Here is a 25,725-nt window from a genome sequence, read left to right as displayed (position 1 = left end):
GTTAGGATTCTGGCTTTGGTTTTCCAACTGCCGGCATACCAAATGCTGTTATGCTGAATTGATCCCATCGTAAACATACAAATTTCCTGTGGGTTCCATTGGCTGTTTTTGTGTGCTGGTGAGATGCTTACTCTAAACACCCTCAGCCATGTTTATATTTCATCTGTTGATGTCAGGCAGAAGTATCCAGAGATATTCCTAATGATAAAGCATTTAAATTACAATATTTTATTATTGTATCATTTATTAAGCAATGTCCTTCAAACTAGTTGGTTGAGTTTCTTGAACAAACACTTCATAAACTTGCAATGCCTGAATGATTCTGTTTTATTTTATACAGGGCTTCCTTAAATTCTTTGTTTCTGAAAGTATATATCATTGGATTTAACAAAGGAGTCATCACAGTGTAAAACAGAGCCAGTATCTTGCTGATTAACCAAAACTTATTTGAAGGAAACACATAAACAATGATTAAGGTCCCATAAAATATGGAAACCACCATGAGATGGGAGCTGCAGGTGGAGAAGGCCTTCTGTCTTCCAGTAAATGATGATATTTTAAGAATAGTGAAGACAATGTATACATATGACATCACAATTATTATAAAGGGACAGATAATGACTAAAAAAATAGATATGAAGGTTTGGATATGAATTATGGAGGTATCAGAACAGGAAAGTTGCAGTAAGGGTTCAAAGTCACAGTAGAAATGGTCAATGACATTTGGACCACAGAAATACAAATTACACATAGAAGCAGAGTTGATTAACATCAGCAGAAAACTCACTATCCAAATAATAATAACAGATTTCACGCAAAACATGTAATTTATTATAGAATGATACCGCAATGGGTCACAGATGGCCAGATAGCGATCATAGGACATTACCGACAGAAGAAGACACTCAGAGGTCTCTGATGTGACAAAGAAATAAAACTGAACGATGCAGCCAATAAGTGACATAACACATCCGTCATACAGCACAATGTGCAGCAGGTTAGGGAGAATATCTGTGGCCAGTATGATGTCACACAATGATAGCTGTGTAATGAAGAAGTACATGGGGGTCTGAAGGCTGCTGCTCAGTAGAAATAAAGCCATGATTAGGAGGTTTCCTGGAATGGTCACAGAGTAAACGATGAGCAGTAGGATGAAAACTGGAATTTTTGCAATTTGAAGATTTGGAAAACCCAGAATTATCACCGATGTGATATTGTTTGTGTGTGATTCCTGGGGAAAGGAAACACAGTTCCAGATTAATGGTACAGTAAGTACAGTAATACATATGTAAACAATAGATCTGCAAAGAAATGCCACCCCACAACATTACTGACCCACTGCCAAACCGGTCATGCTGGAGGATGTTGCAGGCAGCAGAACGTTCTCCTTGGCATCTCCAGACTCTATCACGCCTGTCACGTGCTCATTGTAAATCTGCTTTCACCTGTGAAGAGCACCAGTGGTGAATTTGCCAATTTTGGTGTTCTCTGGCAAATGCTAAACATGCTGCACAATGTTTGCTGTAAGCACAACCCCCAACTGTGGACGTTGGGACCTCATACCACCCTCATGGAGTCTGTTTGTGACCGTTTGAGTAGACACATGCATATTTGTGGCCTGCTGGAGGTCATTTGGCAGTGCACCTCCTGTTACTCCTTGCACAAAGGCGAAGGTAGCGGTCCTGCTGCTGGGTTGTTGCCCTCCTATGGCCTCCTCCACATCTCCTGATGTACTGGCCTGTCTCCTGGTAGCGCCTCCATGCTCTGGACACTATGCTGACATACACAACAAACCTTCTTGCCACAGCTCACACTGATGTGCCATCCTGGATGAGCTGCGCTACCTGAGCCACTTGTGTGGGCTGTAGACTCCGTCTCATGCTACCACTACAGTGAGAGCACCGCCAACTTTCAAAAGTGGCCAAAACATCAGCCTGAAAGCACAGGAGCTGAGAAGTGGTCTGTGGTCACCACCTGCAGAACAACTCCTTTATTGGGGATGTCTTGCTAATTGCCTATAATTTCCACCTCTGGTCGCTGATGAAAAGGAGACAATGAGCAATATACAGATGGGGCAGGTCCCATCCTGGCTGGCGGATCGCCAGAACGTCTGCGCTGGCGACCCGCCAGCAGCCGCGCCAGCGAATACACTGAGACGCGCGTGCGTCTCACGCGCGTCTCAGTCTCCGTCGCCAGCGCAACGGAAACCCTGTCCGTCTCCGCCTCAGGGAGACGGACAGGGTTAGGGGGGGTTAGGGGGGATGCGGGCAGGCGGCGGGGACCCCGGGTTACCGCCGGCAAGCCGGCGGGGACCCGGGGAAACGGATGAAAGCGCCGTCGGAAGGGGACGCGCACGCCTCTCGTGCGCGCACGTCCCCTTCTCACCATCAACATGGCGCTGGCGGGGGATGGCGGCTGGCGACGCCAGCGCCATCCCCTGCCAAGATGGGACCTACCCCATCTGTATCGCCCCCATGTGTACACGGCTTAAGTAAGTAAAATAAAAAAATGTGCTAAGTGTTAATAGAATGTAGGGGCATGCCGCACTAAAACCACCTGGGTGGCTCTACTGTGACACCCCATTACATTTTGATGTATGTCTGAAGTGTTCAAGATTGGTTACTAATGTCATTCAGTGAGCTGAGGGAAATTTTTTATTTTTTTACTTATATGGTCTCTAACTATCCAGGTAATCAGGGATATAAACTAAGTATCTATATAGCTCGCTGCAGCTAATATTTGAGTTCCATTTTCCCTGCATGCGATCCATAGAAACATAGAATGTGACGGCAGATAAGAACCACTTGGCCCATCTAGTCTGCCCCTTTTTTTAAACATGTTACCTCAAACCATATTTGATCCTTATTTTTTTGTAAGGATATCAATATGCTTATCCCAAGCATGTTTAAATTGTACTACTGTATTTGCCTCTACCACCTCTGATGGTAGGCTATTCCACTTATCTACTACTCTTTCTGATAAAAAAATTCTTCCTCACATTTCCCCTGAATCTTCCTCCCTCTAGTTTCAGTGCATGTCCTCGTGTTCTGTTGCTCCTCTTTCTGTGAAGAATGTCTCCCACCAGTACCTTGTTAAAACCCTTGATATATTTGAAAGTTTCTATCATGTCCCCCCTTTCCCTTCTCTGCTCTAAAGTATACATATTAAGATCTTTTAGTCTTTCCTGGTACGTTTTGTGATGTAGGCCATGAACCATTTTAGTTGCTCTTCTTTGTACAATCTCTAATGTATTTATATCATTCTGGAGATATGGCCTCCAGAACTGAACACAATACTCTAGGTGTTGTCGTACCAATGACCTATACAGTGGCATTATTACTTCTTTCTTTCTACTGCTGATACCTCTCCCTATGCAACCAAGCATCTGACTTGCCTTCTTCATTGCTTTGTTACATTGCCTACCTGCTTTTAAGTCCCCTGAAATAGTGACACCTAGATCCCTCTCTTCCTCAGTAGTTTCCATTATAGTGCCATTTATACTATATTGAGTCTGGATTTCTGAGACCCAAGTGCATGATTTTGCATTTTTTGGCATTAAACTGTAGTTGCCATTCTCTTGACCATTTCTCTAATCTACCTAGATCCTCAATCATTTGTTTTACCCCTCCTGGTGTGTCTACCCTGTTGCATTCCTTTGTGTCATCTGCAAAAAGGCACATTTTACCCTCAATTCCATTTGCAATATCACCAATAAAGATATTAAAAAGCACCGGTCCAAGTACAGATCCCTGGGGTACTCCACTTGTAACCTTTCCCTCCTTTGACTGTACTCCGTTTACTACAACTCTTATTGGAGAATTGGTAACTATCACAGATTATAAAGTATGCCACACTGTTAATCATTGACTGTTACCATCCACAATTGACTGCATGTGCACTAATCCAACTAAAAAATAAATAACAGTTTACACCTACTAACCGAATAAATTATCATTAGTGGATTATGAGTTGTGCTTTTTAAAAAAAAAACTTAACAATAAGTGTTTCCAGAACTCAAGCGCAGAGGAAGTTGTGCAGCTCAGATATCTACAAAAATCAGTGTTTGTCAATCACCAATGATATAAACGAATGTGCAAAGAGAGTATTGTAAACACCAATAAGCTCTACTTCCAAGACAAAGTGAAACCATATGTTTGGAATTGAATATAATACATAACTTTAGGCAGTGTTGATTGCCCCTTCTTGCTTCATAATTATAAGTATTCCTCTCTTTAGCTCTGAAAGAAATAATCTCCACAAACCCCCACAAATTTGGAGGTTTTTTTTGGGAGAAAGAATAACAACAATTGGTGCAGTAGGTTTTGAAGCAGAGGGAGGAAATTTTTATTCAATTATATGCACTCACAAGTATGTGGTGTATCAACGCATATAAAGAAAACTCCAAATGGCATAAACAGCTGGGCTTTTCACCAAGGTATATCCCTTTAATCCAATAGCGATGCCTCTGTAATCAAATCGATCTCCACAACAACCAAACCCAATGTTTTTTATTGGGATGCGGTGGAGATCAAAGACTTAATGTCCGAAACGCGTTAAGTGTGTGACCTGTTTACCACAGACTTGCTGCCCAGCTTCTCCTGTATTTGGACATTGGGTCCTTGAGCCGGCGCCTGGATTCCATTTGCCTCCCCTGGTTACCATCGTGGGTGAGAGATCCTCTACTGGAATAGCCTAGCAGCATTTGCCTGGTGGATTTTTTGTATACTGCTTTTTACCAAGTCTCCTTTTGTGAGTGTATTTTAAAAAAATAAATATCTGTTATACTTTTAAGAAGTATTGCACCAATTTTCTTTGTCATCGGGTTTGGTTGTCGTGGAGATTGATTTGATTACAGAGGCATCGTTATTGGATTAAAGGGATATACCTTGGTAAAAAGCCCAGCTGTTCATGCCATTTGGAGTTTTCTTTATATGCGTTGATACACCGCATACTTGTGAGTGCATATAATTGAATAAAAATTTCCTCCCTCTGCTTCAAAACCTACTGCACCAATTGTTGTTATTCTGGTACTGCTTTTCTAGCATGGCGCCCACGATCTAGATTGTATGTGTGGGGCTGATATCTCAAGCATCTCATGCATCTTATGTGTTTGTGCGGCATAAGATGCATGAGATGATGCAATCGACGCGATGGACGAGATTGACGAGATTTTTACATTGCAAGCATCTCATGCATCTTATGTGTTTGTGCGGCCTAAGATGCATGAGATGATGCAATCGACGCGATCAACGAGATTATTACATTGGAATCAATGTGAAATGGTCCCTGACACCCAATGTTACATTTATTCCAATGTAAAAAGCCCCCAAAACCACAATTTGAATTGCTAACCCACCCTTCATGGGTGAAATGGCCCCCCCATGGTTATTGGGGGCTCCCGATTTTTTATCTCATGGATCTCATGGATCTCATGCATCTTATGGATGCATAAGATCCATGAGATGCATAAGATGAGATCCATACGATTAAAAAATCGTTTCAATTGTATTGATTGTATGCCTTAAGTAAGGCATACCATCAGTGAGACGGGCGCCGTGCTAGGAAAGCAGTACCGTTATTCTTTATCCCCCCAAAAAAACTCCAAATTTGTGGGGGTTTGTGGAGATTATTTCTTTCAGAGCTAAGGAGAGGAATACTTATAATTATGATGCAAGCAGGGGCAATCAACACTGCCTAAAGTTATGTATTATATTCAATTCCAAACATATGGTTTCACTTTGTCTTAGAAGTAGCGCTTATTGGTGTTTACAATACTCTCTTTGCACATTTTTTTTAAAAAAAGTTAGAATTTTCTATTTTGCAACTTTTTCATTGTGCACATTTCCTATTTTTGTTTTTTATTATTTCTTTTTTTTTTGTATCGGCCTGTACATATCATTGCACTTATTAATGTATTTTATGTAATGTATTGCTAAATACATTTTATGTATATTGACTAAATTGATTGACTGAATTGAATTTTATTGAACATATTTCGACTGGCTTTAATTTTCATTTATATCTGTTCCTAGGGCTATCTTTTATCTGTTCTTCCAATTTGTCAATCCTGGGCCCAACAATTTTTGGAGTTAGCTCTGGTGACTGGGATAGTCCTTCTAGAAGATAGATTGTAAGCTTGTGAGCAGGGCCCTCTTCTTCTAAGTCCATCTGTTGCTACCCAGTTTGTTTTATATCTGTTTACAATTGTAAAGCGCAATGGAATCTGCTGCGCTATATAAGAAATTGTAAAGGAATCTTCTGCGCTTTATAAGACACTGTAACGTAATCTGCTGCGCTATATAAGAAACTGTAATGGAATCGGAATCTGCTGCACTATATAAGACGCTGTAATGGAATCTGCTGCGCTATATAAGACACTGCAACGGAATCTGCTGCGCTATATAAGACGCTGTAACTGAATCTGCTGCGCTATATAAGACACTGTAACGGAATCTGCTGCACTATATAAGACACTGTAACGGAATCTGCTGTGCTATATAAGACACTGTAACTGAATCTGCTGCGCTATATAAGAAATGTTAAATAAATAAAGCAGAGGAAGAGGTCAATGTCCATGGTGATTTAAAGTGTATATTGTGGGCAGTATTCAATGAGAATTTTGACGATGTGCAGTGAATCCTGTTTAGGAGAAGAAGGAAACATAGATTGTATTGTAAAACCCTATGGTTACTGTGTTACCCGGGAGAAAAATTTGTTGTGCCAATTCCTATAATAAATAACATTGCTCACCTCAGATAAACCCGACATTTTTTGCAAGTCCATGTCTATTAATATTGATGTTTTTGATATCTGTTAAACTTTGTTTGAAATAAGCTAAATGATATCATACAACTCGGCTATAGAGTACAATAAGTTATGTAGAAAAATAGCAACATCGTGGGCATAATTGAGTGGGTTTCCTCTGGTCACTCCAAAAATGTCACACAGCTCTGTCATGGTGTACAAAGTGTTACAGTATAAATGCTGTGGATCATCAGCTTAACAATAGCATCATTTTATACTGTATTACAGGGATGTTGTGATTCAACAGAGAATTCAATGATGGCTTCTGTTGCAAGTAATTATTCTAAATTGCAATATTTTTTTTCCCCGTAGAGATTTACTATTTACAGCATGTATACTTATGTATGAAAAAGAAAAAAGAATTTCATTAGGCTTTAAGATCAACATTGACATTAATTTAACACTATTGCGAGAAAAGTGCTATATAAATATCATTATTATTATTATTATTATTATTATTATTATTATTATTATTATTAACCCATGCTTGCCTACATTTGAAAACTAATTTAAGGTAGATTGTAGTTGGTAGTACAATTTCATACTGTGCGAAGTTGAGAGGCTGTTTCATGCGCAACCCATATTTTATGTCTAGTTTGTTTCTATGCTTAAATACTTCCTGGCAAATAGTGGTACAAGCTCCCAGCCGTCACGGCCCGGATCAACGCAGTCTGGACCCCGCTGCCCGCCACCTGCTGCCTGCACCCCACTGCCCGCTGCCTGGACATCACTGACTGCCTCCTGCTGCCCGGACCACAGGACTCAGTAGCTTTCACAATAGCCAGTAACCCAGGCTGGTCGCCGGAGCAACCCTCGTGGGCTAGTCGTGGGTTGTTCCCGGGCCAACCCAGGAATTTTGGCTGGTGTGAAAGGGGCATTATAAAACATATTCACTCTCTACTAAGAGCATTAGCAGACAGAGATAATAAGACATTAGTTACAAAGACTGTTCTTTGATGCCGGGTGAGTAAGAGGGGGTTGCTAAAGGTGCCCATAAACTGTGATTTGGGCCGATTTGGCATGTTTCCCATGCATTGGCCCAAAATTCAGCCCAAATTGCATGTATTTGACATGCCATCCGACCCAATGCGCTGTCCCGTGTGCCGCAGGTTCAATTTGTCAGATAATATCAATCAGCGGCACATCTTGTTATCTTATTAGCACCCATGATGTGTTGGTCCAATCCGTAGGTGTGTGCCAGAGGTTTAGCACCGCTGGCACACACCTATGTGAAGGGGAGGGCAGCATGTGGTCTGGGCTGCGTGAATCACCCGGGGGCTGTGGGTGCAGCATCACACTGGGACTGCTGCTGTCCTCTCAGCACGGACACTGTGGATGGCCAAAGTGTATGCGAAGTGCTGAGCGGACAGCAGCAGCAGATAAAGATATGCCTGCCTCTGATTGGCTGAGAGTGCTCTCTCTCAGCCTATCAACAGCAGGCCTATAGTTTTGTGCGGGCGGTGCTTTAATGACAAGCAAAGCTGCAAATTTGCATGTCAACCAGAATAACCTCCAGTATATCGGGATGGGTGATAGCTAACAAGCGTGGAATAAATTAGTTGTATTCCTGGGCTGTCACCTGCAAGCTCCCCCTAAGGCCTGTTGACCTTCAGTGGTCAACTCAATGTTTGTCGACCCAATCACCCATACCCATTCTTTTTATATTGATAATTATAAGTGGGTTACTGCAAGATTCCTGGAGTTTTTGAATTTTTTTCATTTGAAGTCTTTCTCTTAGAGGATGACAAATATATTTTTCCACCTGAGGAAGTTCAACCTAGAGTGTGATAATACGCAGCTATAGAGTTATAGGAGATGACCCCTTCTGGCACGCTGCTGCCTCTCTATTGTACTATCCCAAGGTTATCACCTGTAACCCCAAATAAATTGTGTTGTATTTTTTACACCTATTGTGGTAATAGGTGGGCTAAAGGCTCATGGTCCCATTGCCCTACCATTGTACTTTTGGGCCGATTCAGACCCATTTGTTATGGGCCTAATTCATCCCTGATATTTGGGGTTTGCACATGCACGCATATGCGTATGTGAAATCCCCAGCAGTCAATGGCTTTGGTGACTCAGTAAGGGGAGGGAAGGGGGTGAACAGGGGGTGGTAGAAGGGGAACACCCAGGGTCCTACGGGTGTCCTGATAAAGATGCTGGGCTTGACCTTCTAATGGTATACGGTGACTAGGTCAATCACGTGAAGGACGACAAGCATTAGGTCAACCACGGAAAGTCAACATGCCTTAGATTGACACACTCAAAGGGTCGAGATGGCTTTGAAGAAAAACCTCACCCAAATCTAATTCTCTATGAACATGATACATCTTCCCCCCTGTAGTGCACATGGTTTTGTCCATTTGAGAAGGAATTTGCCTCTAAAAGTGAACCAGAATAAGGCCCTATGTGGTGTATGATCTCTGTTTGTTTTGACCATGCTACATTAAAACAATTTTTTTGTGAGTATTTTGTTTTGTTTTCCGCTTCTGATACGGTTAAGATTTTTGGCACATTGGGGACATGATGTCACCTGTTACCACCACATTCCATTGCTTGAAGCTTTCATAATTGTACCACTGGAGTCTAATGGACCACCTGATCATTACTACAAACCTTGGCAATGTGGAATAGGCTTTTTATGCTTAGAAATAACAGGCCATTGAACTGTAGGTGCCCTTTGGAAATAATGTGTAAGGCTTTGGAATCAGGAAAAAAAATTATCGTATACGCTGGAGTAGTTTGAATAGACCGGATACTGTAGTGGTTCGTTGTGTTCAACGTGAGCTTATTCACCAATGTGAAGTCACATTCACGTAAATCCAAACCTATAAACTAAAAAAGAAGCCACATATGCACTTTACTGGAGTTCCCCAGCAATAATGATACATCACGAGACCATAGACATAGCAAAGAATGCAGTAGTCAGCCTGGGAGCACATCTGCCCCTGCAGAGAAGATCAGACTTGAAAATTATGCTGCTACACATTCTAGGTTGGTTCCTGGTAGAATTATCCCCTGTCCATGACCTGTGTATGTCCACTGTATGTCCACTGTTAAAAATATGTTAAAAATCAGGCAATAAATATAGTTAAGGACCAGATACTGTACATCATGGCCATGGCACACTCAACCTGGTGCCATCAGGAAGACAATACAGGGCCATTCACACCAGGTCCAACAGCAGCCTCAAAAACTTATTTCCTCAATAGGTGACATTTGGTTGAATGACTAGTCTTTTATCTGCCTGTAATGTACACTGTGACATTTATGGTATACCTATCTGAATGTCTGTACATGTTTCCCCCACTTGTTTACTTGGCTACCTTCATGGCTGTTGTACTGTAAATCAAAAAAAAAAATTCCTAGTATATGCAAGAATACCTGTCCGATAAAGCTGATTCCGATTCTGATTTCATAACAATTTATATGATGAGTCTGATGTATTTGATAAATTTAAGGTACTAAACCATTTAGCACCATGTATCTGCTTTCTACATTTTTCTATGCTTATTTTTATTGAAATATGTTCCAGTTTTATTCTTTAGCAAATTATTTATTTCTAATTCATCTCTCACAGAAGCTGTCAAAAAGTTGGTTCTTCAAAACCATCTTAAATAGATACACCTTGAGATGGATCACTGAATGACCTTGGTGTACTGAATTAAAGTAGGTGTCTTTGAGGAGACATAGGAAGAACAAAAGGGTTTTTGGGGCACACTTGAAATATTAAGATAGTGAAAAGATGGTGTACAGATGGGTGACATAAAATCTAACCTTTATTGATTACACTTAAAATACATACAAGCACACGTCAATTTTGATACAAAGAACAATTTTAAAATGCAAATCAGCATGTGAATTAAACTGTGGGATTTATTTATAATAGTTAATACACAATGCAGAGAAAAGCGAAATTGTAATACAATATCCGTCAAGTGGGCGAAAATGATTTGCAGGGAATTTACCAGGCAGTAAATAATTTATTTTGAGCAAGGCAAAGTAATATTAATACAGTGCACATCAAAGGTGCGTTGGTTCTAATATTTTTTGAGTCTTGCTCCAGACCCTCAGTGGATGGTATACAACAATTATTTGACCCGTATACAATTATAAGGGTAACAGGTTTACGTTACTATTGTTAGAGCAGAGTTAATAGATGAGAAAAGAAGGGGGAATGCTCTTCGTATGTACTCGCTGCTTCTGCTGTCTGGATGTTTGATACAGCACTGGATATTCCCTGGTGGTCTCCCAAGAGGTACTGATCCAGCCAGTCACTGCTTAGCTGCTGAGTTCGGATGGGATCAGGCGGCACAGCGATGTATGGCAGTATATATCGTCAGATGAGAGAGCCTCAAATGGGACTAGGAGCCAGTTGTCACTTCTGCTTTTCCCCGGTGTCACCCAGGCGAATGAGAGAGTGAGCGAGTCCAGGTGAGAGGTGATAGTAGATTGGAATAAATAAGAAAGGAAAAAGGTATTGCTCCAAGAATAACGATATATGTACCCACTGCAGGATTTTTGATGGATTCGTGATTACTGCGCCAGTAATTGGAAATACTGTGCACAATACCACATGCAGGGATGAGTGAGGTCTTTATGAATCATGGATCATTGTATGTGCACAGTGCACAATAGACTTATTATCAGCAACATACATAATAGCATATAAATCAAAACATATATCGATGGAATTTTTTAGAGAGAATTAGTGTGCAGTTGACAGAGTTTAGCAGATCTGTTCACAATGGTGAAAAAAGGGCTAACCTGTTAGTGTCAAATAGCCAATTAACGCTAAATTCACTTATAACGATAAATAGCAAAATTATGCAGAAGAGATAGAAGGTAAAGTAATGGAGATATTTTACAGCAACTACCCACCACTTGGAGTGGAAGAGCAGCTGCAAATGACAGTATTAGCAGATTAGGTAACAATAGTAAGAGAGGGCTAACCTGTGTATATCAAATAGCGCTAGATTTTACCATAGCGGGTAACTCGTTTTGGAGTGCCCCATATAGTGAAGCGCAAGCGTCCTTCTCAGTAGCGGTATCGATGCAGACACGTACCAGACACAGAGTCTGTACGTGAAAAACAGTCAATGTATTAGGTGCAGAATTCCTTGGTATATAGCGGCGGGATCCAGTCACGGCAGTACAATCCGTGCAGCGAGTGCTCCCACCGTCTGAGCTGCAACGGCCGCACTGTTCTGAGAAGGACTGAGGGAGGGCTCCGGATGGCTGGAAATGCCCTGACGTCAAAGACACGTGTTTCGCCCCGATTGGGCTTGATCACAGTGACGTGGTGTACTGTAAGATACATGTATGTCAAATTCTTGGCCTCAAGATTGGAAATCACCCGCCAGGCATTTTCGGCAAATGAACTCTTGCATGTACGATTCCAAGTGGTGGCGAGCAGTACCACAATGGCGTTTATTTCTCCAGTTTGCACATCCCCAAAGCCGCTTGATTGTTTGCGTGTGTACTCCGGTGTCAGGATCGACCAAGCTATACTTGTGATTTACACGCGCATGGTGGTATCCGGCCCGTTCTAGTTCCTGCCCGCCAAGAATCGAGTAAAATTGTTGTTCCAGGCTCAATATTAGCGTCTATTGCGGCCACCAGAGTGCTGGCGTCCCGCTGCGGCACTGGGGTCATGAAGCATTGACCCGTCTCATGCGAGATTCCTCCAAACACCAACTGTTGGGGTAAAATGCGTCCCACATTGCTTTGCCTTTTTACAAATAGACTTTCATCTACTTCGACTATTTGTCCAAGGCCCCCAATGCGGCGCTGCGGCTGCACCATCAAATCCATTTGACATGCCTCCCGCATCCAGGCATTATAAAGGACAACAGTCTTGTTTGACATGTTCAGCTCCCTGTCACAGAACTCAATGGAGGCCATCTCCTCTGCCCAGGAGTAAATGAACCAGAACAACTTGACAAATTGCAAGCGGCACCCCGGAAAGACATGCCCGCTCTCAGGCTCACCTTTTGCCGACAGTTCTTGATGTGGCACCTTCACATACATTCCTTCATGGACAACCTCATGGGGTGTCCATTGCTGCATGTTGCCATCACTGGCAGCAGGTGACGCTCCTGTAAGAAGTGATCCGCGTCCTCCTCACTCTGCGGCAGTGTGAACAGAGTCACAGAAGATGCTGAAGAAGATGCTGCCATCGCAGGAAACACTTCAAATCGATAAAATCCTCTAAAAAATCACTGAAACACCTCGAAATCACTACAGCTCTCTAATACACCTCTTATCTCCTCACAAAATCCCCTCAGAATGAAATTCTGCCAGATGTGCCAGGGGGTGGGAATATCACGGGGCAGGAAGGGTAAAATCACATCGCATGTCATAATTGTATGGCATGCGATGCGATTTCAGTATGTTAACATACGTAGTTAAAGTGGGCGCCGTGATAATACATAAGTACCATATGATCTGTGCAAAAATTATTGTTTCTTATGTGTATATCATCAACAGCATTCTAAAAATCTGCTCCATCCGCGGGAGACAGAAAGCCTTCTCCACCTGCAGCTCCCACCTGACTGTTTTATGGGAGCCTCCTTTCTATATATCTGCTGCCAGCTAAAGGACAATTATCAGTCACCAACAAGGCAATATCGCTGCTTTACACTGTGATGGCAGCGACAGGGAACTCCGGTGATCCGGGTTGGGGAGTCAATACTGGCTGGTGGTGAGCAACAGGGGGAGGGGGTAGGACATGGTGCTGCCCCTAAGGTGCATGGTAGGTATTTCTGGGGCAGGACAAACCTGCCCTGGTCAGCAGAAAATCCCACCACAAGGGGATAATTTTTTTTTTTTTTTTTTATAATTTAATCTTTATCATAAATTTCAATTTCATATAAAAAAAAATTGGACAAGGACAAGACATACTAAAGCAGAAAAGAAAAGAAAAAAAAGAGAAAATAAATAAATAAATAAAAGGATCAATATCATTGCATTTTAGACGATGGACATTGATTTTATACAAAAATTAACGGATTAAGATAGAAAAAGAGCCATGGGTGGCTAAGTTACGCTTGTAATAAATTACATTGCATTGCAAGAGGTTATGACAGTAGGTGGTGGTCTAAAGAGTACTTTACAGTTCAAGGTTGCTAGTGCAACAGTGCTAATACACAAATGGTAGTCCATTGGTGGTATAAACAGTATGTCAGTTACAGTCAATCAGGAATATTAAATAGGTACAGTTGTTACGCTGTTACCCATATCAGCAATTGTATTAATTGAGTGTATATATATATTAGTGAACTTATTGCATTTAGTGTTAAAAAATTATAAAGAATTTATTTGTATAACAAGGAAAAATTTGATATACACGAAGAATGTTTTCTTTTAGAGTTTACGATCTTCCGATCATGTGTTATATTCTATTTATATTGTAGTGACTTAGTGATTTATATTTGTGCTATTTACAATATCTTGAGGCTAACCAGCCACTCCAAATTTTATAATAAGTTGTTGTAGTGTTTCTATTCATGAAAATACATTTTCCTCTTTGACTGTATAATTGACAAGAGCTATCCATTCTTGGATTTCGGGGCCTTTTTTGGCCATCCAAGTTCTTGCAATTATGACCTTGGCCAAAGAACATACTCCAATAGCATACCTACGAAGGGCCGAGTCAATGGTATCCTTCCCAACTATATTTAAGACACATCCCTTTGTAGTTAATAATTTGTTAGGTATTCCTGTTTCCACCATGATCTTCATTACTTTTTCCCAATATTCTTTGACAATTTGGCAATCCCAAAGTAGATGGAAAAATGTGCCTAAGGTTGTTTTACACTTGGGGCATCTTCCCGAGGCCCTGCCCCCAAATTTTGCTACTCTGGATGCTGATAGATATGCTCGGTGGAAAATAAAGAGCTGGATTTGTTGTACTCGTAGTGCGTTAGTGGACATAGTTATTGAGGACATGGCAATCTTCCAGTCCTCTTCCTCTAACTTCCCCACATCTGTTTCCCATTTCATTCTAAGGTTTTCTAGCTGATCCTGGGATTTTTCATTGTCTAGTATTTTATATATCCTAGATATTGTTTTCTTTCTTTCAGGTTGTTTTAAAAAAGTTTTGAGTATAGATTCTCCAAACATAGGAGGAGTCCCCCGGAATTGTCTCTCTAGTGCACTCCTCATCTGCAAATATCGGAAAAAATATGCACGTGGCAGGTCATATTCGTCTTGTAGTTGAGAGAAGGATTTAACTCTTCCCGCATAATACAGTTGACTCAACTTTGTAATTCCCCTGGTTGCCCAAGTTTCTCTAAGTTGGAGTTTTTTTAGTTCCCCTAACATCTGTCGGTCTCCCAGTGGGTGGTCGGGGTCTATAGATTCATGTTTGCAGGTTTTATTGGCTTCTTTCCATAACTTTATGGCCTGCTTAATCAGGGGGGGATCTTGGGCTTTTTAACTCTCCCCCCTGGCCATCAACAATCCATGCTCTCATTTGTGCCAACTGGGTTGAGACATAGTATCCCCTAAAGTCGGGCAATCCTAAGCCACCTACTCCCTTCTCTCGCATAAGTATTTTAAGCTGGATTTTTGGTTGGGCGCTGTTCCAGATAAATGTTGATAGTATACTGTTGAGCTTCCTAAAAATTGAATCAGGTAGGTATACCGGGGATTGTTGCATAACGTATGAAAATTTTGGTAAGATTGACATTTTTAATAAATTAACGCGACCAGTTACGGTCAATGGTAGCTTGTTCCAGGTTTTAAGTTTTTTACATAGATATTCCATTAGTGGGTCTATGTTTAGGGAGATAAATTCCCTTGAATCGCTTGAGATCCATATCCCTAAATATTTAAAAGTTGTTACCCATTTAAGGGAAGATGAATATGCTATGGGGGGAACACCAGAGTTTTTAACTGAGATGATGTTTGATTTCTTCCAGTTAATTCTAATTCCTGAGTAACCTCCGAATTCTTCTATTAATGTTAATACCAAGGGGAGGGATATAGCATATTCCGACAGGTATACCAACAAATCGTCGGCAAACAAGGAGACAACGTCTCTTTTGTTGCCCAGCTCGAAGCCAGCTATATTCGGGTGTTGCCTTAATATGCATTCCAAGGGCTCTATTGCCAGGGCAAACAAGACTGGGGATAGAGGGCACCCCTGTCTTGTCCCTCTTGTCAGTTCAAATGCCGGAGAAGTCCAGCCATTTACAGAGACCCGGGCTCTTGGGTTAGTATATAGGAGTCAGATCAATTTTATCAGGTTAGGACCCAGTCCAAAAGCTTTTAAAACGGACCATAAGTAGGGCCACTCTACCGCGTCAAAAGCTTTGATCGTGTCGAGGGAAACCACCACTTGATCAATATAATTTTCCGTTGGCAACTGTAAATGGGAAAACAGCTTGCGTAAATTCAAGCTGGTTGACTTCCCCGGCATGAAACCGGATTGGTCAGGGTGTATTAGTTTAAAGATATATTTATTAATCCTAGCGGCAAGGATTTTGGCTAGGACCTTTGCCTCACAAGCCAGGAGTGAGATAGGTCTATACGAGTCTCTCTCAGTGCTATCTTTACCAGGTTTTAATATAAGTATTATTTTGGCCTCTGTGGTTGAGAGCGGAATGGTGTTTTTCTCAAAACAGGATTGTAGCACTTCCAGTAACTTGGGAGCCAAGGAGTCAATATGATTTTTATATATTTCCGCCGGGATTCCGTCTATTCCTGTTGCTTTACCTCCCGGAAGTGCTTTAATTGCGTCCTTCACTTCCTCTATGGTTATTGGACCTTCTATACTATCTGATTCAGATAGATCAAGGGATGGTAACTTTATCCCACCTATGTAATTACTAATTTCGGACTGGCTATGATCCAGTCTTGAGTAATACAGTTGACTAAAATATTTTAAAAATTCTTCTCCAATCTGGGTAGCAGTGCTTATTAAATTACCCGACTCGTCCCGGATACTATTAATTATATTGGGGGGTTTTTCTGTCTGCACCAGGTACGCCAGGTATTTACCGGGTCTATCTGAATGTTGATAGTTTATCTGCTTATTTTTAAACATTAATCTTGCATTCTCTTCTCTTAATAGTTCCAACCAAGCTTCCTGAGCAGCTAACCATTCTTGTCTACATGTCTCAGTTCTTAATGTATGATATTTTAGTTCCAATGCAACGCTTTTTTCTTCTTTTTCTAAAATTTTATTTCTGCTATCTCTTTTAATTTCCCCAATGCACTTCTTAAGGGTTCCTCTAACAAATGCCTTGAAGGCGTCCCACAGTATTACGTTGCTAGTGGAGCCCCGATTCTGATCCCAGAACTCACTCCAATGAGTCGGAAACAATTCAGCCTGTGTTGTCATATATTGGAGCCAGCCTGGGATAAATGACCAAAAGCTCTGTCCTCTATCTTGGGTTACCGAAAATTCTAGTATTATTGGGGAATGGTCAGAAATCCCTCTGGGTTTGTAATTAATCCCATCAACCTGCATCGAAAAGCTCCTAGACACTAATAATATCTAACTATAACTAATAAGATCAATTCTTGAGAAGGCCTGGTGTGATGCGGAATAACATGAAAACTGTGTTATATTAGGGTTACGGATCCTCCATATATCTAGCCACCCTAGATCATGTATGAAATTTAAAAAATCCTTGTTACCCCTTGGTGGACCCACTACCGAGCTTCTCCATCTATCCATCTGGGGATCCAACACATTGTTGAAATCCCCCAGACAGATGATGGGTACATGGGGTTGCTTGGCTGCATACTCGGAAGCCTTAATGAGTAACACATAGGAAAAGGGCGGTGGTATGTATACTGCCATCAATAACAATTGTCTATCGTCAATAGTACAGTCCATAAACACGTAGCGTCCACCCGGGTCTATTATCACTTCGTTACAATGGAACAGTAAAGATTTTCTGACCAACATTGAAACCCCTCTTGAAGAGGATGTGTACGGTGCATGAAAGGCATTTCCCACCCACGATTTCTTTAATGACATTAATTTCCCACCTACCAAGTGGGTTTCCATCAAACAGGCAATGTCGATCTTAAAGTGCCTCAGCTGATTCAGGACAAGAGAACGTTTAATTTTGTCGTTAATGCCCCTTACGTTCCAGGTTAGTAACTTAATCATTACTCATTATATATATATATTTTTATTTTATTTTATTTTTAACCATCATGCGCTGTACACTTTCTTTGCGACCACAGCCGCTCTTCTCAGTTAATGTTGGTGGTTGCCACCTTTGCAACACAATAAACATCGCTAATTCCATCATTTCTAGTATATCTAACTCATCATACAATAAACAAGGCAATGACAAATTTTCAAAATACAACAAAAAAAAAAACACATAGACAACTTCCCCTTTCCGTTATCCCACCCCCTCCCTGTATACCACCCCCCTTCTGGCATACTTTTAGCAATCCTGATCCCACACATAAGAGAAGAAAAAAGAAAGAAGGAAAAAAAAAATTGTCTTTTGGGCTTAAGGGGATGATTTTAATATGTTGGGCATGTACTGTATACATGCTACTGAAATTCACATTTGAACATACTGTATGAACTTAATGAATAAACTGTCATAAGAGAAACAGATATCCCCCCATACATCAGGGGAATCACTTGTGGATGAGGGGGATATCTGTCACCCCATTCACTCATTGTCTACTAAAGATATGTCCTCCTATATTCTTTCTGCCATCACAGTAAACCGCACTTTTAGTCATGCTGTGGCATGTCTCTGTAAGAAAGGTGTATTTTCATGAAATTGTCCTATTAAAATGTGTATTATTCAAATAAATATGTCAATAGGTTGCACAATCAGCTTCTTATAATTAAAATTATATGTGGCATGCCTATATTTTGTTTGCACCTGTGGCTATATCTGCATACAAAATGCTGTGTTACACTGCTTTCCTGTGGGGAAAAAAAAATAAAACTACAATTTTATCATTTTAATCAACATATACTGCTTGTGCGTCCCATTCACATAGGGGTGCAAGTAAGATGAATTTATAGTAAAAAAAATCCAATTTTTAATTTAATTTAATTTAATTTTAACAAAGCTACCAAAAAAAACAACTTTGCTGACTGGTTCATGTTTAGTTTTAGCCCACAGAGGCACAAAAACATGTTGGACTCATGTTACCCTTGTAACCAACCGCTCCCAGCCACTGGACCCAGCAGTGATGTCATCAAGCTGAGTCCCATCATCTACATCAGATGGAGGAGAAGAGAGAATAGCAGATATAGTTTATAAGGATTGCCGCTGGTTTCACTGCTAGGGTAGGGCAGGGAAGTATCACCATCATGGGGACTTCCTTTAATTCTGCAAAACAGTGTAAACATCCTGGCATTGCTAATTATTTTCTATTAAATACAGATGATCAATCATCTATCTTTTATCCAAGTGCTCTTACATTACACTATAAGTCCCTCATCTGCCAACCCCTACTCCAACTCCCTTCCTTACTCTCTGCCCTTGTCACCTAATTCACAATCACTATTCACTCCACACATCCAGACATCATATTCTGTGGCATCTCTGAGGCCTGTGCACATGGTGTGGGCACTGGAAAATGGGTCCTCATGGCAAGGGATCCCCATTTTCATCACTCCAAGTGACTGGTATAGTTAGGAAAATGGTTTTGTATGTGAGTAGAAGTATGTTATCTTGAATGCGGTAATATACAAGCAACCACTGGAGGGACTGACAGAGTAGATCAGCAAACATTGAACATCTAGCCAGGAAGATAAGCCTTGCAGCTGCATTCAGCATGCCTTGAAGTGGTAAGAGTCTTTTCTTAGGAAGACTGGTAAGGAGGCCATTGCAATAGTCAATGCATTCGATAATGAGTGCATGGTTGAGAGTTTTTGCAGTGTCTTGTGTAAGAAAGGGACATTTTTGGATCTGTGTTTTAGATGCATGCAACATGATTTAGAGATTTAGAGACAGATTGAAAGTGGGGAACAAATGACAGTTCAGAGTCGAAGATGACCCTTAGGCAGTGAGCTTGTGAGGTAGTGTAGACTGTTGCATTGTCAACAATGATGTAGATTCAGGTTGGTAACTGTTCTTGGCTGGTGGGAATATAATTAATTCTGTTTTGTAAATATTGAGTGGCGAGATGACATCCAAGATGAAATGGCAGAAAGACATTCAGAGACACGGAACAATACTGACTTTGAGTATCATCGGTTTAAGATGATACCGAAAACCAAGAGTTGATTAACTTGCCAAGAGAGGAGATTGATTGAGAAAAGCAGAGGACCTAAGACTGGGGTAGATGTATGAAGCAGTGATAAGAGAGAAGTTATAAATTCATGGTGCTTTATAACCGGCCAATCTGCTCCTGACTGTTAAGTTATGGTTTAAAAAGGATGGTTAGGAGCTGATTGGCCGGTGATGAAGTACAGGCACATTATCACTTCTCCTCCCTTATCACTGCTTCATACATCTACCCCCCCCCCCCCCCTGAGCCTTCTGGTACTCCAACTTATAGAGGTACTGTAGTGGAGAGAAGGTAGAATCAGATAAGTGAACACTCTTAACATGCACGTATGCACTCAGGACAGAGGGCAGGAGAGAGGCCTACCCGTATCCATTGCCAGTTGCAGATAGTTTGAGCAGCTACATTAGAACCCAGCAGGGGAGAATTGTCTAATACATTGTAGCAACAATGGAGGAGGACAGAAAAAAAGCCACCTGCCCTAGAGAGGTGTACCTATTCTGCACATTACTTTTTTGGACATTTACAGTATATGCTGTTGATGTTTTATGCTATGTGTCTAGAAATGTGTAAACTGTTATTAGGATAAAATAGTTTTATCTTATTTACATTTAATCCTTGATGTTTATATTAAGGGCCTGACTCTGGTTTGTTTACAAAAGCAAACTCCTTCTTCAATGGACAGAGCCATGTGCACTGCAGGTGGGGCAGAGAGAGAGAGTAATATTTGGGTGAGTTATTTTATTTCTGTGCAGAGTAAATACTGGCTGCTTAAGTTTTACACTGCAATTGAAATGATTTCTATTTGAACACACCCCACCCAAATGTAACTCTCTCTGCACATATTGCATCTACCCCACCTGCAGTGCATATGCTTTTGTCCATTAGGAAGGAGCTTGTTTTTGCAAACCAACCAGAATCACCTGATAAAAGCGAACTGTTACCATTATTTATAATATATTTTGCCAGTGAAATAAATAACCTTCTTTTTCTTAATTTGTGGCAAGAAGCCCACAAATATGTTAATTACAGTAAGCATAAATAAATTAGTTTGATGTTATATGTATAATTCAATTTTTTTTGTATCATTTATTTGGAAGCTGTATCAATCTGACAGTACCACGCAACAGAGCTTGGATAAAATAAAGATGTAAATCACGGTATGTCATTATAATTGTTTTCCCTAGATCAACATTTCATCATTAAATAATGTCTCTGATCAATTTCTTCTCCAATGATATGGATGACACACAAGTGATTCTCAGTGAGGTCTGCGGGGACTCCTCAGCTCATTAACGATATCTCTGCTGGGGTATAAAAGAAGGCAGCAGTGATGGTATGTAAGCCGAGCGCTGTCTCAGTATCCACAGCGCTTTATTGATAGATAACGGTCTTACAGAGACGTGCGGTGTGTGAGTGTGGCCAGGTGAGTTGGGAATTCCTGTGTTTGTGGAACTCTGTTATTTGCAATGTTAAGCACTTACATTAATGTTCCATTTTTTTTCTTTTGTTTTGAACTATTGATTTGATTTAATTATTGTTATTTTTTAGTTTGCTAGATTGGTGCATTAGCAAAACATGGCACACACACACACACACACCTCATTGCTGGGGAAAAATCTGCTCCTGACTGTTAGGGTGTCAGTGGTCAGAATGCAGTTACTTTTTTTTTATAAGTATAATAACTCTTCTTCTTACCCTCTCCTGAACCTTACCCCCCCCCCCCGCAGTCTAACATTAACTCTCTCCTCCCAATGCTTGACTCCCCCTTCTCCCCCACTGCCTTACCCCCCATACAATCAGCATAACCTTATCCCTCCCCTTCCTAACAATAACCACCACCCACAGCCTAACCCTAACCCCCCAGCTGCCTAACATTAACTCTTCCAATGCTTAAACCTAAGCCTTGTCCCACAGCTTAACCATAAAACCCCCTACCCCAACAGCCTACTCGTACCTGACCCAGCATATTCACCCTTAATATGGCGACTATTGTGATTCTTTGTTGTGTTAAAATAAACACCAGCCTAACCCTCATCTCCCTCTGCTTAAACCTAACTCTCCCTACCCCAGCCTAACCATAACTCCCCGCTGTCTAACGTTATATCTTCCCTTCCAATGCTTAATACCCTTCTCCCTCACAGCCTAACCCTTACCCTCCATACCTTCAGCATAATTACCCCCCCTTTTCCTAACAATAATCCTCCCACAGCCTAACCCTAACCCTCATCTCCCTCTGCTTAACCCTAACTCTCCCTCCCCCAGCCTAACCATAACTCCCCGCTGTCTAACGTTATATCTTCCCTTCCAATGCTTAAACCTAAGCCTTCCTCCCCCAGCCTAACCATAACACTCCCTACCCCTGCAGCCTAACCATAACCGACCCAGCATATTCACCCTTAACATGGTGACTATCGTGATTCTATGTGGTGTCAAACTATTGGCACTAATCTTATGACTGGTCTTCTGATTGTTGGTCCACTATTTCAAAAGTTAAATTTTTCACTGGTTTTGATTTTAGTAACCGTTGATTTGCAAATTCAAACAAAAATTTGTCAAAACACCAAAACCGACCTTTAGGAAATGTTACCCCTATGTATTGTACAGTATAAATGAAACAGTTATTAGGTACATACTGTACATGGTATTCCTGTGGTTACCTAACCCTCCTCCTTTTGCTTCCACTATATCTGCTTCTCGATTTGTTTTTGTCAGCTAGGACCGTTCCAGAGGTGGAACTATCAGTGATGCAGCAGGTGCATTGCACAGGGGCACCCGAGGGCTTAGGGGCCCATATTATATTTTTGCCCATCCACAAGTTACACCATTATATGCACATCGCCGAGAATTTTGTTCTTGTGAGCTGGATGATTCCTCCTCAACTGTATATTAAAAAGAACTCTGTATATCAAATAAATGCCCCCGTCTACATAACCCTCATTGTGAATTTTCCCACTGGTGTTAATCCCAAAAAATAAATATGTCACTAAAAAAGTCACTTTGTGGCATTCATGAAAATGCAGTGGCATTTAGTTTGAATAATAAAGCCCACAGTGGATACCAGCCTTGCGGCTTGTACTGCTAAACTTTGGGCACTCAGTGAAACAGATGAAAATTGATCTTTAAAACACTATGGCATAGGGTTTTCAAAAATCACCATGATTTGAATCCTGGGATTTTGTTTTTAAATTGGAGTTTTGAATGCCAGGCTGAGCAAAGCAGCATTCATCTTACAAGCAACATGGCTGCCCCTTGGCTGTGCACAGCGGGATGGCAAAGGTCATGCTACGCAGCCCAGAAACAGCTGTGCTTGCCTGATGAGTCTCCAGACTGCTTGTGGCTTGCATGCTGGAGATCCACATGGAGGAACCCAGCCGCCAAAGAAGAGCACAAGTAGAATGGATAAAGAGATAAAAATGGAGAAGTACTGATGGGGGGGGGATGAAAGAGAGAGACAATGACTGAGGGGTGGGAGAGAAGATAGTAAAGGAAGAGTATTCTGCTGTCTGCCATTGCTAACATTAAGTCAAGCATGGGATACCAGGATTCACAGGAGGATTGAGTGTTTTTTAATCCTGAATCCCTGAATTGAAAATGGCTTGGGATTATCATCCCTATGTGCATGCTATTTGATTGACCTCTGCAACAAAATGGAGAGTTTTACTTGATGTCATGGACCAAATTTTATAGCTTGTGATTTGCAGCTTGTGATTCTGGTGATGTTTTTGGTTTATTCAGATCATGGGCTACTACAGTTGGCCCCATCACTGTGTTCCACCTACTAATGAGATAGTAAAAATACATTACTTGCAAAAATATAGCCATTTCCATATTATTGTGTCTGAAACTTTGGGATATCTACTTGCAGAGCAGGATTCATGGAAAACAAGTTACTAACTGCTGAAGTGATGAATGAGTCATACACAAATGGTTGGAGATTACCAGTGCAGACTGCTTGATCCATAATTGAAAGACCTTTATTTACTGTGAATTGGACCATTCAGAGTTGCAAATAGGTGGTAACCATGTGGATATAAGAACTGTTCAATCTACTGGGAGTGCCATGGTCATGTAAGGGCAGGTTGAGACAGGGCTGGACTGGCCCACAGGGGTACAGGAGAAACTCCACTGCCCAAAGGCCCACCATTTGGAGAAATATGGCAGAACTATACTTCATATTTCACTGGTGAATCTATTACTGGAAACAGCTATACAAGTCACCAAAACATTCAAGCCTACAGTATTAACATTGTTATAATTCCTCTACTGTAAAAGCTATGGAGGATTAGACTAGATCCATTCTTTGTATGCTATTGTTCATTAGATTGGGTTCGGATGAAGGTGGATGGATTTGGTGAGGAAGTTGTTCTAAAATTATTGTAAAGAGTTAAAGAGTGTGAGGGAAAAACATATAATTCCGGATAATTCTTTTTTTTTCACACATTTCTTATTTTGGTTATGAGTTGTGCCTTCTAAACTGCATATTACAGATGTATCCTCATAGATTTAGTCACAATACCATCATGCAGTGTAAGCCATGCAAATCTTCAAGTGACGGCATCATTCTTTGCTGAAAATGTGTCTTAACTAGAAAACAGTATTACTATGATGCACCAGGAGACTATCCTAGTAATAGTAAATTCCTCCTTGCGATTGACAGCAGTGGACGCACCTGACGTAATACATGCCTGCAGGCGAGGAAATTGAAATATAACCCAGCTCCCCAGTCTCAATGGTTCTGGTTATAGCATCCTGTGTGCCTTCTCTTAATTGTGCCTCAGTCTGCGTGTTCCTGGTTCTGTGTCCCAGCCTGCCTGTCAGCCTGCCGTGCTCTACTCCTGTACTGGTCTGTGGGTCCAATTCTCAGATAAGTCAGGGGTTAAAAGCTTCTATACATTGTATTTCTGCTGGTTTCATCTTCTTGCATTGTTGCATTTTATAATTATTTTCTGGTGTTATTTGGTTTCAGCTTGTGTATTTTTACATGTACTGTTGGTTGGGATCTTATGCATTGTTACATTGGTGGGTCTAAACCCGCATTTGGAAGGTGTGTGTTCTGAAGCCTGTTTATTCCCATCTTGTGGCTCTCTACCTCCTGCAGCAGCCTAGTCACCCATAAGACCTGACGGCACCGGGGTGTGGTTAAACCTAATTTACCTCCACAAACGTGGCTGTTAAAGGTTAAGCTTTAGTTTGCAGGAGGCCTTCAAAACAGTGGAATTCTGCAACAGGGTTCCCATGCACACCCTTCCTAACAGAAGTGACACATATCACTACTTTGATCAGTACAGTCTTCTGGTGCATCACATTCAGACACATATAGCCACCCAGCAGAGCCGGCCTTAGGCATAGGCAAACTAGGCAATTGCCTAGGGCATTTGGAATGCCTAGGGGCATCAGCAGCTTCTGCTGATTAAAATGATATGCAGCATGCCTATATTCTGTGTGTGAGTGAGGCTATATCTGCATATGAAATAGGGTATTCATGGAAATCACTGTAACATAGAATTCTGTATGCAGGTACAGCCACTGTCGCACACAGAATATATTCATGCCACATATCATTTTAATCATCGGAAGCTCCTTGTATGTACTGGTCATAACAATGCAAATAAGATGAATTTTCAGCAAAAAAGGCACCCAACGTTAGCAGAACTGGCCAGGAGCTGCATGGCCTATTGAGGCAAGATGTAT

The 25,725-nt window shown here is 41.2% G+C and overlaps 1 protein-coding gene and 1 pseudogene across 1 annotated transcript; both read right to left on the bottom strand.

Moving 5' to 3' along the window:
- Positions 1 to 295: 295 nt before the first annotated feature.
- Positions 296 to 12,873, bottom strand: LOC146073463 (olfactory receptor 10A7-like). The gene is made up of 2 exons (XM_083180644.1): positions 12,316 to 12,873; positions 296 to 1,231 (listed from the first exon to the last, which is right to left on the bottom strand). The coding sequence occupies exons 1-2, from the start codon at positions 12,871 to 12,873 to the stop codon at positions 296 to 298; spliced, it is 1,494 nt and encodes a 497-aa protein (XP_083036770.1).
- On the bottom strand, positions 11,023 to 11,139 carry LOC146076165 (5S ribosomal RNA; annotated as a pseudogene).
- Positions 12,874 to 25,725: the final 12,852 nt, after the last annotated feature.

Source organism: Crinia signifera, chromosome 4, assembly GCF_055691185.1.
Source record: "Crinia signifera chromosome 4, ASM5569118v1, whole genome shotgun sequence".
Taxonomy (NCBI): domain Eukaryota; kingdom Metazoa; phylum Chordata; class Amphibia; order Anura; family Myobatrachidae; genus Crinia; species Crinia signifera.
The sequence above is the reverse complement of the archived record's forward strand: the minus strand, read 5'-3'. Positions and strand labels throughout refer to the sequence as shown.